General features: G+C 51.6%; 1 protein-coding gene across 1 annotated transcript in view; it reads right to left on the reverse strand.

Annotated features, from left to right (window-relative positions):
• The window catches only part of ABCA1 (ATP binding cassette subfamily A member 1), a 112,039-nt gene that overhangs the window by 29,288 nt on the left and 68,174 nt on the right, over positions 1-14,577 (reverse strand). Inside the window, exons 15-25 of the mRNA XM_008141836.3 lie at positions 12,986-13,208; positions 11,096-11,317; positions 9,860-10,064; positions 8,367-8,480; positions 6,370-6,541; positions 5,241-5,372; positions 4,494-4,636; positions 4,192-4,329; positions 3,105-3,325; positions 1,824-1,896; positions 711-913 (exon numbers count right to left, since the gene is read on the reverse strand). Of these exons, the coding sequence (XP_008140058.2) occupies positions 711-913; positions 1,824-1,896; positions 3,105-3,325; positions 4,192-4,329; positions 4,494-4,636; positions 5,241-5,372; positions 6,370-6,541; positions 8,367-8,480; positions 9,860-10,064; positions 11,096-11,317; positions 12,986-13,208 (1,846 nt within the window). The remainder of the gene's footprint in view (positions 1-710; positions 914-1,823; positions 1,897-3,104; positions 3,326-4,191; positions 4,330-4,493; positions 4,637-5,240; positions 5,373-6,369; positions 6,542-8,366; positions 8,481-9,859; positions 10,065-11,095; positions 11,318-12,985; positions 13,209-14,577) is intronic.

The following is a 14,577-nucleotide window of genomic DNA, read 5'->3' on the forward strand; positions in this document are numbered from 1 at the left end:
GCTCCTGAAATGCTGGGGCAGGGATCCAGACACCAGAAGAGAATCTCAACTCGACCAATGATTTCCAAACGGATCTACAGACCGCTGCCGCGGAAGCACGCAACAGAAGCACCGACAGCAGGGCCTTCCCTCCAGAAGTTCCCATTCGAAGCCCTGCGGCTGAGCCTGGGGGTTCTGATCATCGATGACATCCCCAGAGGACTCTGCTGCACAGTCAAGCTTGGGACCACTGGGCCAGACAACTTTCTATCCCTTCTAGCCCTCAAGGCCTGGCTGGGATGTGTGTCCCGAAAGGGAATATGGGCTCTAAAGCCCAAAATCCCTTTTCAAATCCTAGCTCAGCATCCCTGAGTGTCTACTTTCTCATCTTGTTATGAGGGTTAAATGGAGTTACAATGACTTAAAAAATTTAAAAAAAAAAGACACCAAGCTTGGCACTTGGCACAAACTGAGTTTCCATGAATGCCGGCCACCTCCTGGGCATGGCCGTGCCGCGGTCACACCGGGGAGCAATCCTAATACTTCTTTCCCACTACCGCCCACTACAACCTTAAAGGGTTTACGGGACCTGACACCGCCCAGGTGCCAATGACCTCAGGACTCCGTGAGCAGTTCCAGGGTAACCTGTTCCCAGTGGAAACGCAGGCTGCGTTGTCTGGCCTTCGGCCTGTTGGCCCTGCTCTGTTCTGACGGCCGGGCCCTGAACTTACTTCCTCCAGGGTGGTCTCTGAGATGCCGTAGCTGGAGATGCCCAGGTCCGAGAGCCGGTCGTCGATCTCGTGGAAGAGTTCCACAAAGGCTCCCTCTTTGGCAGCTTCGTAGGGCAGCACATAGGTCAGCTCGTGCCCAATGTCTTCCACCAGCCGGGCCTCGGCCACGTGCTTCCGGATGAGGTTGGAGATGATGGAGACATCTGTGGGGAGCACAGCACACAGACGGCTCAGCCAGCGCGGAGGCCCCGCACGGAGGGCCGGCCATTCCCTGCCTTCTCCCTCTGCCTACCCTTCAGAACTCCACTAGCCACGTTCTACACCTGTCTCAGAGTCCTAAGTCATCCATGTTCGTCTCTGGCCGCGAGTTCCTGGGGGCAAGAACTATGTCTTTGGAGCCCCCAAACCAGGTCCATCGTAGGTTCAGTGCATGGGTGGGTGGGCGGATAGATGGATGACTCAGCTTGAAAACCTGGTTTCTATTGCCTACGCTCTAGGATTCTTCAGTGGAAAACCTGACTAAACAAGCTTTAAAAGATTCTTCACCCTCCCCTAGAAAGATCCTTATATCTCTCTCAATAGAAGCCTAATCAGACAGTCCATGGAAGGAGTCTCCTCCCTGGAGAATGCTGGCGACGAGGACTGGGCAGGGAGGGCCGAGGTACAGGCTTCTGTTGCATCCTCATTACTGGTGACACTGGCCCCCACACCTGCTTCCAGAGCAAACCTAGCAGGCTATTCCCGATCTCCTGGGCTCTCAGCCTCCCTAGGTCCTGAGCTCTAGTCCCTCCCCAGTGGCTTGGCCCTGAGCTCCGCATCCCTGGTCTCCAGTGTCCAGCCAGATTCACCCGCCTCAGGGATCCCCTCACCCCCAATCATCTCAGCTCACTGGAGCCCTACCCTGTCAGCTCCCAGACCAAGCCCCAGGCTTCCCAGCAAGCGTGAGGCCAACCCGCCACCAAGCTGCACCCTCGCCCACAGCCGCCCGGCCCGGCCCAGCAGCAAACCTTGAGTCAGCGCCACCAGCCTCTGCACCTCCTCTCCTCTGCCTCCACTCTGCCCAGCTGGGGGAAGCTCAGGCACCACCTGAATAAGAAACCCCAGAATCCTTACCGATGGTCAGCGTGTCACTTTCATGGTCGCTGCCCAGGCCAGCATCAGAACTGCTTTGAGAAACACTGTCCTCCTGATGGCAAAGAAGGAGGTGAGAATGGGTCAGGGACCAGGCAAGGCACAGTCACCACCACCTTCGCCAGGGAGGGCTCCGAGAGGCTCTGTGTGTGAGAACTAGAGTGGAAAGCTTCTCCCAAGAGGCATGCAACGGGGCGGCCAGGCTTCTGGGCCACGGTCCGACGTGTGTGCCGAGGGGATGGCCGCCCTCCTGGAGGTGGGACGTCAGGATGCAGCGCCATCCACAGAACCACGGCCACCAATGGTGTGTGAGCAGACCCTTGGCCAGCTGAGCATGGGAGTTACCTGGCTAGATGTCTAGTCAGTGCCTCTTAAGCTCTCATGTGTGTTTAATCACCAGGGCACCGTGACAAAATGCAGATTCTGAGTCGTCCTGGGGTGGCCCAAGTTTCTGCATTTCTAACGAGCTCCCGAATGTGATCCCAGTGCGGCTGTTTTTAGACCACACTTGGGATAGCCTGGCACTAGGGAAAGGCAGTGGACGGGAGCTCCAGGTTAGGATGTAAAGGTTTTAGGTGCCACGGGTTTCAGCACGTGAATCTCAGGCATGCACTGTGGTCCAGAGGCAAACGTACTTGGTTATTGGGTTCTGGTCCCACCCCCATTATTTAACTTGAATAAACTACCAAGTCACTATCAGCCTCCCTTCCCTCATCGGGGACAGTAATCACAGTATCTTATTCCCAGGGTTACTTTCCACTTTGAGATGATGTTTTTTTTAAAAAAAATGTATAAGTAACAGCAAGTTACAAAGAATTATCATCATCATTTTCTTTTGTGCTCAGAGTCTGCTACACTGAGTATCTGGCATGAACTCGGTGCTCACTCAGTAAACGGCTCCTTTGCAGATTAAAAGGTGAGGTCACTGCAATGGCCAGGCCATGCATGACAGGAACAGCAGGGCCTCCTGCAGCCACGCAAGTCTCTTTTCTCCAACATAACAGAGTCCTCTAAGGACCTCCTCCATCACCCAGCCTACGTGCTTCCACAGGAAAATGCAAAAGGGATTCCACGGAGCTCGCATTATGAGACCAGAGGCCTCCCGAGCCTTCCACGTATGCGGTACGATGTGATGCCAAGGGAACCACGGCGCCAACGTGGCGGAGTGGGTGGAGGGAGACAAGCCATTCTCAGCCAGCAAGTCCTGGCCCCCCCGAACCCGGCCAGCCCCCGCACCAGCCCCGCGCACAGGCGGCAGCTCACCTTCTTCAGGTACGACACGGTGCTGCTGCTGTTCCTGCAGGAGCTGAGGGAGGACTCCACGTCCTTCTTGACCAGGGTCAGGTAGTAGCCGGTTCCCATCTGGTTCTTCAGGAACAGGGAGGAGCCCACGCAGCACAGCTTCCCGTGGGAGATGATGGCGATCCTGTCCCCCAGGATGTCCGCTTCGTCCATGTGGTGTGTGGAGAGGATGATGGTGCGGCCTGCGGCACAAACACAAGGACCCGGGGCAGGTGAGACCTGTCGATGGGCACTGACTGCAGTGGCCAGAGCTAAAAGGTTAGCAGGGGTAAGCATGGGAGGAAGACCTGGCAGCCTGGGGGCCCGGACCTCTAGATGCCCAAGCTGTGGGCGGCAGCTACTGCATCCTCATAAAAATAAAAATGAACATTTGGAGGCGACGACCTGCCAGGCAGTGTGCTAGGTGCTCTACATGCATTCTCCTTTAACTTAGTCCTCCGTGGGGTAGGCTCTACTGTTATCACAGGTAAAGAAACTGAGGCAAGTCAACTGACTTCTCCTAGGCCTCAGGGCCAGCCAGGGCTGGTTCCAAAGCTTGTACTCCTCATTGTAACCATAAGGTGGCAACCTTACACATCATCTAAATCGCTAAGGAGACTGCCAATCAAACCCACTCATTTATTCATCCACTCTTTGGACATACATAAATGTAATGCACCATATTGGGGACAGGGATGAAAAAAAGACACAGCCCCTGCTCACAGGGCCCTCAGTCAATAGGGGACACGGTTATAGGACACGTGGGTAATTTTTTTACTATAGATGATGGTGGGGCTGTGGGAGCCCAAAGGAGATGCCCTTTCTCCCGTTTCCCTTCTTCTTGCAGGCCCCTAGGTCATAAAGCATAAACTTTAAGCATCCTATAAACCAGGCCTCCCCCGACACACAGGGGGGCGCCTAGCTTTAAGAAAACGAGTTCCGCATTTTCCTTGAGAGGCAATTCTGTTGCTCTAGCAAGAACAGCCATTAGCTATGGCCATCCTCCTCGAGCCTCTTCCTCCCTTCTTCCCTCCCAGCCCACAACACAGGATAAATGCACATCGTTTACCTTGTCGGTATTTCAGCAGGAGCTCCCATATTCCCCGGCGGGAGTAAGGATCCACGCCGGCTGTGGGCTCATCCAGAATAACAACCTTGGATCCCCCAACGAAGGCCAAGGCCACAGACAGCTTTCTCTGCATTCCACCTGTAAGCAAGAGAGCGGGAGGCTGAGGACAGTGAGCCAAGGCAGCAGGGGTGAGAGAGGAATGGAGGAGGCACCCAGACCATCTGGGGACAGGCCAGAGAGAGAGAGAGAGAGAGAGAGAGAGAGAGAGGGGAGAGGGGAGGGAAGGCAGCTCTAGGCCTCACCTGACAGCTGATTGGTTTTGCTTTTCAGTTTGCTGGGCGGCAAACCGACATCCAGGGCCATCTGCTCCATGTCCGCTTTCACGAACTTCTCGGAGAGGCCTTTCAGGCGGGCGTAGAACCAGATGTGCTCTTCCACAGTCAGCCTGGGGACAGAGGCAGCTCAGCCCGGGCCCTGCAGGACGCTCCGGAATACAGGGCCCTCTCTGGAACCCCGCCAACCAACCGAGAAGCTGGCTCTGCATTAACCGGGAGCTGCCCCCCCTGAACTTCAAAGGACCTCAGACCCCCCAGAGAAGGGAGCCCCTGTGGAGGGCACCAGCACGAGCTGCTCACTTCACCTAAAAGGAAATTGGGGCCCAGAAGGATAAAGTCCTTGGCCCAGGTTACAGAGCCCGGGTCTTTCTCTGCTCCACCACAGGGCTCCCTGGGGGACCTCCTATTGCTGGTGGGGCAACCCAGCATCAGGGAGGGCTGTGGCAGGAGAAAGGACGGGCCCATCGACCCTCCAGAATGACGGCAATGGACAGCACCATTCCCCAAGCCCTCGTCCTCTGGCTGGGCCGATGGAACATCTCCCATCCAACAGTTTGCCTCCTCCTTTTCCTAAAACCGAGGGACAACCAGGTCTCAACGTGTCCAGGCAAGGACACCACCAAAGAGCATAAGACGCTGAGGTCCTCCTCCGTCCCTGACTCACGAACCCACACATCCAGAGAGGCTCCGCCCTCCTGGGCCGCTGGTACTCACATGTCAAAGAGCACATTGTGCTGGGGGCAGACCCCCAGGTTCTGCCGGATGGTGTTCATCTCGGAGCGAATGTCTTTCCCCAGGATGTAGGCGGTCCCCGAGGTGGGAGGGAACAGCCCAGTCAGGATGGACCTGAGGACAGAAATGTTCAAGTCCAGGAGTCAGCGTGAAGCCCCGCCGACCCAGAACCGTCCATTCCCGGCTGCACAGCCAGCACAGAGCAGAGGCCTCCAGCCTCCCACCCCCGACTCCTCCCTAATGGACTCTGACACCCCGCAAAGCAAAAACGCCTTCGCGTTAGTGACTGACTACGAGTGGGCCACGTATTGAAAGTGACCGTCTCAGTATGAGCATTTTTTAAATGAACTCCGGTTTGCACTGGAAACTAGTTTCGGACACGGATTCTGCATGCCCAAGCTCATGACCACATAAGATGGATGAACAACAAGAAAGTATTCGAAGATAAAAATAATTTTGTTTGTGTAAAGTGGTAGCATTTTTGTACGCCTCTTAAAGATTTTCTGCAGTGTTCCTAACATATTGGCTTTGCATTAAAAAAAGATAGAATAGGAAAAGGCGGGCACCCCCGGTGACATATCCTTTGCAATGGTTGAGGGGCCTCATTGAAAGCCACGAAGGCTAATTCTGGTGTTTCCATGGCCTTCATGCCCTTTGGGAGCTTCCGGCTAGAAGGCCCGTGTAGGTCTAGGGAAGACAAGCCTACAGCCAGCTGCCCAGCTGCTTCTCACAGCTGCTTAGAGACAGAGTTCCTGGAAAATGCTACCTCCCTCCAACACATCTTCCTTGTCTCACATTTCTGGGCAAAGCAGCTCCAAAAGAGAACCTTGCTCAGAGCTGTCAGAACTTCACCTTCCAAGCACACTGCCGAGAACTGAATGGGAATGGTCAGGAAAAGGCCCCCAGACTGTTTCAGGCTGAAATCAATAATACATAGTAAATCCAGCCTTTGGAAAGCACAATCTGATTAGATGGCATTTTTACACTCATCCTCTCCTTGTGTGTCCTGCCCTTACCCCAGTGACCAACGCAGTGGGTGCTTAGGGATGAATTTCTAACGGTGCTCAAGGACCTCCCTGGGGCTGACTCTGAGAGAACCACACCCTCTTACATGGTGGTGGTCTTCCCGGCTCCGTTGTGGCCCAGAAAGGAAGTGATCTGGCCCTCGTAGAAATTCAGGGTCAGGCCATCGACAGCCACCTTCATGCCATCTCGGTAAACCTTCATCAGGTTCTGAATGGACACCCCCAACTTCAGGTGGCTGGGTTCTTCCTCCATGCAGACTGTGAGAAGAGAGAAAACAGGAATGAATGCAGAAAGCAATGACGCATGGCCTGTGAAGACCAGCAGCTGGGCTTGTACTTTAAGAACTGTCCCCTCTCCATGCCCGCTTCTGGTTTCCCAGGAAGGATGACAGGCTATAAATACAGGGGTGCACAAAAGCAGGCTAATGATAATACATAAATAATACAATAGTTGATAAATAAATAATAGTACAAGAATAAACTCTGTTTCACGTACTCACAACTTATAAACATACTTTTGCCCACCCCCGCATTTATTTAGGGCCCATTTGGGCACTGGTGTTGGTGATGGGAACACAATGATACAGAAGGATCAGTCCTATAGGGGGAAAAGACTTGACAATCAGTTAAAATATAAGATGCTAAAAGCTCTTTAAAAAAACACATTTGAAGTGCCATGGCACTTGTGGTGTCGCCATCTTGTGGAATACTACTCAGCAATGAAAAAGAACAATCGGTTGATACACATCACAACTTGGATGGATCTCAAGGGAATTATGCTGAATAAAAATCCAACCCCCAAAGATTATATATTGTAAGGTTCCATTTATATAACATTACGGAAATAATAAAATTATAGAAGTGGAGAACAGAATCTTGATTGACAGATGTCACAGAATGGGGAGGAAGGGCTGTGGCTATGAAAGGGTTGCAGGAGGGAGCTTGTGGTGAAAACGCAGTTTTGCATCTTGACTGAAGCAGTGATACAAATGATAAAACTGCACAGAACTAAACACACACACACACACGAGTGCATGTAATACTGGTGAAATCTGAAGGTCTGTGAAATGGACCAATGTCAATTTCACGGTTTTGAGATTGTACTATAGTTATGTTAGGTGTCACTACTGGAGAAAACTGGGTGAAAGGTACAAGTTTCCTTTTGTAACTTCCTGTGAGTCTACAATTATTTTAAAATAAAAAGGGTTTTGGGTTTTTTTTAATGCTATGAAATCTCAGAGGAGGAAGTGACTGACTACCTGGAAAGCTAGTAGGGGTCCTCAGGGGAAGGGATATTGAACTAGATCTTGAAGAGCAAGTAGGAATTTAAAAGGCGGGCAAGTTGGAGAGTTCTCCCGTGAGAGAAAACGGCATGCAAGGCAGGGAGCTGTGGAAGAACGTGAGACGTTCCGGCAGCTGTGCGCAGCTCCAGGTGACGGATACAGAAGCTAAGGGTAGAGAGGAGGTTGGGCAAGAAGACCAGGCTAAGGAACGCCACACTTTACCACTGGTGATGAGGAGGAGGACGCAGAGGGGAGCAGCAGAAGAGGGACGTATGAAAACTGAGGAAGCCACAGTGAACACACAGAGAGAACTTCCCTCCAAGAACCTGAGCAAAGAGCCCAGAAGGCAGAGCCTTTGCTGAACTATAGGCGTCACCACCCGCAGGTCAGGAGCCAGGAGAGGATTAGGCTCTGGGTAACGAAGGTGAGAACATTAAGAAGCACAGGCTGAGCCCTGTGGCAGCCACGTGGTGTCAGCCTACACTGGTTCCTACAGCTATCACCATGGCCAGGCAGGCAGTGAGATGACGGTTCCACAATCACAGTTGTATTTCTCTTCCTTCTACTTATTAGGATAGCGTGAAAAGTGGAGCGGTGGTGGGGAGGGTGGAGGAGGAGGCTTAGAGTCACTTCCCAAGAAGCCAAGAAAAGCCCCCTCAGGGACTCAGATGCTGATTCTCTGACAAGTCCACAGCACTGACACAAACAGCTTGGGAGAACGGGGGAAGGGACAATGGAGTGGTTTTAGACTCTTGCCCCCCCCCCTCCCTCTCGCAGTCAGTGGGAGCAGCAGCACTTACTTTCAGAGGCGCCCTTCTGGCTGGAACCAGGATGGCTCTTCTCATCGCTTTCCTCACCTAACCAGTAGGACTTGGTGCAAGGAAAATACCAGGGCCTGGGGATTCCATACTGGCCTGAAAGCAAAGCACAGGCATGAATCAAGCTGGGCCACATTCCAGCATTCCTGAGATATCCCAACCAGACCCTCTCTCTCCTTGCGCTGCCTTCCTTGGGAGACAGGGACGGGCTGGAATGGGAGGGGGGGAGGGGGAGCTACCATTCGATGAGACCTACTTTGTATGACATAAGTTTGCACCTCTTTGAATCTCCCAACCACCCCATGACACAGCTATCGTCCCCATTTTAGAGACGAGGAAACTGAGGGATCATTCCTCTACTCAAGATCACTCAGCCAGTAAGTGGAGGACTCAGAATTTGAATTCAGATCTGTATGATACAAAATTGCATATCCTATGCAGGAAGTTCAGGTAGGGGTAATAATCATTTCACGTATACCTACCCACCTCCTCTTAGGGGAAAATTAGAAGGTGAACCAGAAAGAGTTAAACCTTGCTCTCTCAGAATTCGATCTTACATGAAAATGTATCCAAGGCAGGTCTTGGTCAGGGAGATTTATTAAGGGAAGTAGCGAATAAATTTTTATGAATGCTAATTCGATTAGATCACAAGCCAGGGCTGGGAGCCAATGCATTTGTTATTCACAAGCTGTGCTGAGAAAACAGAGCCTCCACCAGTGGTAATTCTGGGGATGCAGAATGAGAGAACTGGGTCAGCTCTGGGAGCAATCTCCTGGGCCAGCTGACCCAGGGTAACCCAACTGGGTTCACCTCCAAGCACCGACACTTACCAGCTGTGTGGCCACAGGCAATTACTTAACTTCTCTGAGTCACAGTTTTCTCATTTGCAAACACTGGTTATAACAGTAACGCCTTCATTGTAGTCTTATGAGGATTTTAAATGAACCAAAGTATATAAAACACTTTGGACAGTGCCTGGCACACAGAGCTCAAGAAATAAGGGCTAGCCAGCCGGCGTGGCTCAATGGTTGAGCATTGACCTTTGAACCAGGAGGACATGGTTTGATTCCTGGTCAGGGTACATGCCCAAGTTGCAGGCTCAATCCCCAGTGTGGGAGCACGAAGGAGGCAGCCAATCAATGATTCTTTCTCATCATTGATGTTTCTCTCTCTCTCTCTCTCTCTCTCTCTCTCTCTCTCTCTCTCTCTCTCTCTCTCTCCCCTTTCCCTTCCTCTCTGAAATCAGTAAAAATATATTTTTTAAAAAAGAAAAAGGGCTATATCGGTAGTAAGAGTTGTACTTTTAGCATCAGCTGCTTCTCCTTGGTCTGTGTTTGCCATAGGTCTAAAGCCATAGCCACTTTCCAGGGAGCCCCCGGCCCTGCAGAAGTCCCCGCAACACGGGAGACAAGCTCTTCAGCGACAAGTCGCCTTTCCCTAGCAGAAGGCTGAAGCAGGGCGGAAGCTCGGCGTACCTGGGAAGACAGCCTCGATGTACCACGTCATCACCCCATAGAGGAAGGCGTCAAACAGCATCATAGAGACCGAGGTGGTGAGGTTGAAGCCATCTTCCTCCACGGGGCTCTCGAAGAGGTTGTCCCACTGCACCCCAATGCCCTGCTCCTCGAAAAGGGCAAAGTACTCACAGCCAAACCCGAAAGCCACGGGGGAGAGCAGGCTCTGTGAGAAAGAGGCGAAAGTCACTTATCCATCTCCTGTCTCTTTTTTCTAACACTCCCAGTGTAAATTTCACCTGGAGAAATTTGAATGTACAAAGTGGATCAATGACAAGACATGGAAGTAGTCATCTACAGGGTCCCTCTGGGGGGGGGAGGGAAAGGGGCTCCTTGGCAGCATATAAAATGATTCTATTTATAGCCACTCATTATGCGCACACATTTCGGAAACGCGATATGATGAAGTGTAAAACTTTTAGAATTTTATGCTCCCAAAGATGCCCCAAGGGCTCAACAATCCTGCGCCCCACACATACACTCATCCATCATCAAGGTCCTCCTGAACCCTCTGCTCAGCAGTGATGCCTCATGTCAGAGCAGCCTGCCTGGGGCCCCTGATATTTAAGGGTCCAAACTGCGGCACCTGGAGGTGACTCTTAGAAGTGATCCGGGGGACAGCTGGCAACTCACCGTTACACGGGCTTACACACCCTTGAAGGCCCCTCCTACCACGTACAAGGGAAGGAAGTGTTGAGGGCAGGGATCCGTTTTTTTGTTGTTGTTTGTTGTTGTTTTTTGTTGTTGTTTTTTTCAGTTCAGAAAACGTTACTCAAGTGAAACCCCATGCTGGACCCAAGGAGCACAGAGTCAAGAAGGAGCCACCTGTGACCTCAAGAGGTTTCAGTTCTATCTGTTGCTGTGACTTACGGTGAGCTTACGTGGGGGTGGAGATAAAAGGTGGAAACGGCATCTGCTGCCTAAAGGGGCTCCCCAATGCCATTTACCCACAGCTAGGTGGATGGTACAGCCTGGCTCTGAAAAGTTCCACCTGATTCAATTCGACCATTCGATTCACTGAGAGGACTAACGGTCAACAGTTTCATGAGACGCAGCCCCTGCCTTCAAGCAGTTTAGAATCTAGCTCTGAGGTTCACGTCCCGCTGGAAAGACTCTCTCAGCCTGGACTGCAGCACGGAGGTGAAGCCCAGGGGTGGCCGGGACAGCGGCGACTACAGAGAGGCCAGAGTCACTCACCGCGAAGAGCTTGAGCGTGAAGCCCACGTAGTCCTGCCAGGCCACGCACAGGACGTAGGGCAGGTACAGCATGAAGTAGATGATGCCCCCGCAGGCTGCCGCCAGGTTGGCCCGGGAGAAGATGGTGCTGATGAGGAAGCACTGCAGGATGGTCACCACGGCGAACACGGACAGAAAGACAAACACCACGCTGGGGTCACTGTAGGGCAGCAGGTTTCCCCACTGGAAAGGAAGAAACCCAATCAACGTGCTGCTTCTTCAACCAGCAAGCACATCCTCGCATGACCTGCGGGAAGAAGCAGGGCTCATTCCCTCTCCGCTTAGAGACGATATTGAGGGACGGTGCTGTTCGTTTTTCTGATGAAGAAACCGAAGCCTAGAGAAGGGAAATGACTAACCCAGGACCACACTGCAAAATAGTGGTCGTCAGGACCAGAACAGAGTCCAGGGTTGACACTCATCAAGGTTTATCTCAACAATTTTGTTCTTTGTTTCTCAAAGCAATCTGACCTGGCTTTTTCTTTTAAAGGACTATGACTCCTGGCACCAAGAGAGTTGTGAGAGAGATGGCAACCCACACAACTTCCCCCTCTAACAGCCAAGGAAAATGGCCAGGCAATCGTAACATCCCCCTTGACAACCGGCCATGGATCCCACACTCCCACAGTCACCTGAACTCGTGTGGACCTTTACGTTTATCTGCAGGAGCTGGGTGTATCTGAGCAGGACCTGCCAGCATGCAGTAGTCCCCGAGCAGCGCCCATGCACCTGCCACAGGACCCCCACCCCCCCGCCAGAGCTCTGTCCCTCACAATCAGGTACCAGAGCATGAGTGGGGTTTGCTTTTAGCAAGAACTGCTCTGCCACAGGGTCAGATGACCTCAGTGAAGTCCGTACCCCTCCTTGGCCTCATTTCCTTGTAAGTTAAGTGGATTTAGTGAGGATATGCTAAGACAGCACCTGTGATAAGATTTAAACAGTGCTTGGCAATCAATAAGTGGGCATTTGTAATGAATAGTAACTAGTATTACACTGAATGTTAGTTCCTATGCCATTGCACTCCCCCCTCTTTAAAAACATTTATTTTTATCTGATGGGTCCTTAACTGATTGTGGAGAAAGAAAACTGGCCTACAAACTTATTAATGTATGTGGTGGATATAGAACTGTGCCCCTGGGCGGACTTGTCCGGCTCTCAGCAGACAGCCTCCAGGTACCAAATCCTCTGGGTCTGTCACTGCTGCAGAGAGCACCTGGCCCTGGGGAACACACACGTTCAAGGACTGGCTGAGGGGCCTGGGGCCTGGATGCCAGGGAGGGAGACCTTGGGGAACCTAAAAAGCTGGACATTTCAGCTTCATGAGGGACAACTCTGACAAGCATATAGGCTCCCAGTGCCCATGGGGTTGGCCTTGCATTGCCATTCAGTTCCTCCCTTTGCCCAGTCCTGCATCCTCCCCAGGGATACTGATCCCTAATAAATATTCATATGCCAAACTGTTTCAGCCTCTGCTTGCAGGAAACCTAACCTGTAACCATGTGTCCTGCTGACTACAGTTTCTAGATATTCCAGCGGAAGCACTGCCCAACATGAGTAAGGCAATGACCAGCTTTCAGATGCTGCCACGAACCTCTGCCCAGCAGACAGCATGGCACAAGGCAAGTGTGAACTTACCTGGGAAGCAAGCACCCTGAGCTAATGCTGCTTAGCTGCTACCCAGCTGGGCTGACCTTGGGAAAGTCATTGTCCCTGCCGGGGCCTCGCTTTTCCCAACTTTAAATGGGGGGCATTGCAGGAGATGGCATGTCTGACCCCTTTCCTTCCCAAAGAATACTTGCTTTTCTCCCCCTCATGCAGCCCATGCTGGGAGGAGCCAGGGGGCAGCCTTACTTTCAGGATGACCACCAGCAGGCTGGCGCTCACGAGCAGAGGGATGAGGCTGCTGATGAACCAGCTGAACCAGAGGATGCCATTATCCAGGCCCATGATACGCATGGTCTCCTTCAGCCGCGCCTCCTTCTCGTACACGATGCCCTTGATGATCACAGCCACCGAGTAGATCCAGGCCAGTGTCATGAAGAGAGGCATGGACCGGCTCATCACCCTCAGGAAGCTGAGGCCCCAGGGAAGGGAGCGGGGAGAATTAAAGACAAGTGTGAGTCAGACTCATGGGCCAACGCCTCTAGGCCTGCATGCAAGAGAAAGCACCTCGACTGAGCCAAAGATGGCAGGCCCTCTGCACCCGGACACATAGAGTGCTCACTGCATGAGCAGTGCAATGTAGTGATAAAAATCAGACCAACAACGTATTGCCAAAATAAACTTCTTTGGGGGCCTGCTTTAGTAACTAGGTAACTCTGGGATGTCCTTAAGCTAAACGTGGGTGGTTTAAAATGACAAAAAACAAAAAGTCCCAAACTCATTCTCTCATGAAAGTTCTCAACATCTCCAAGGTCATCTCATCGCACTACTGACTTGCCTTGCACAACCAATATGACCGATGGTGCAGAAACACACATCAGGAAGCTCCTGTCAGGGGTATTTCCAAACGAGAACAGGAAACGCGGTGAAGCAAATGGGACACAGAATCTGGTCCCTGAAAACCGAGGTCCAAGGCCCAGCTTTACCCCTTCTGCACACACTGCTGCAAGTCAACAGCAAGGCTCTCACTGCCTCGACTCCCAGCATCCTCATCATAAGACATCCTTTCTAGAATGAAGCTGGGCTGAGAGGCTCTTTGGGAAAGTCTTCTTTTGGGAAGTTCTGGCTAATCTTTCAGAAATTAAGGAGCAAGATAGTTCTGGATGACATGGCAAAGCTAGAGTGAGCCACGCAAGGAAATACAATTGTCCAGTGCAAAGCAGAGAGCAAACACAAGGAGAGGCACGCTGCTCCTTCCGCACTCTGATCTCTACACACACACACACACACACACACACACACACACACACACACACACCAGCAACAAAAGAGCACAGACATTTTCCAATTGGGAAGAGGCATCGCCTATTTCAGATGCCTGAGATGATTATACTTCTCCCCATGCTCTCTCACAAGAAATCATTAGATCCAGAGGCCCAGCTCCCACCATGAGAACTTGGCAGCACAGTAACTAAGCACTAAAAGATTATCTTAAAACTCTAAGATAAAAAGGCCTTGTTCAATTTTATTTGGGTTGTTTCAAAATATGGTTTCCCAATTATGGAGAGGAAGGAGATATATTTGCACACAATGAGCTTTTCTAGGTCTGGAACGCTGTCCTGTGTTTGGGGAATATGTGCATGTGTTTGTCATGACATTTTAAACATGCAGATCAGGAACTTTTAGAGATAAGTTATTTAACTGACTTTTGGGCAGGAAAAAGGTTCAAAAGAGTAGAGTGTAAAAAAAAAAAAAAAATGAAGTCCTGGTAATTGTGGACAAGAAGGGAAGGAGGATCGACAGTGTGTGCATGTGTCCATGTCTCTGATGTGATTCAAACT

This window comes from Eptesicus fuscus, chromosome 15, assembly GCF_027574615.1.
Source record: "Eptesicus fuscus isolate TK198812 chromosome 15, DD_ASM_mEF_20220401, whole genome shotgun sequence".
Classification (NCBI taxonomy): Eukaryota; Metazoa; Chordata; class Mammalia; order Chiroptera; family Vespertilionidae; genus Eptesicus; species Eptesicus fuscus.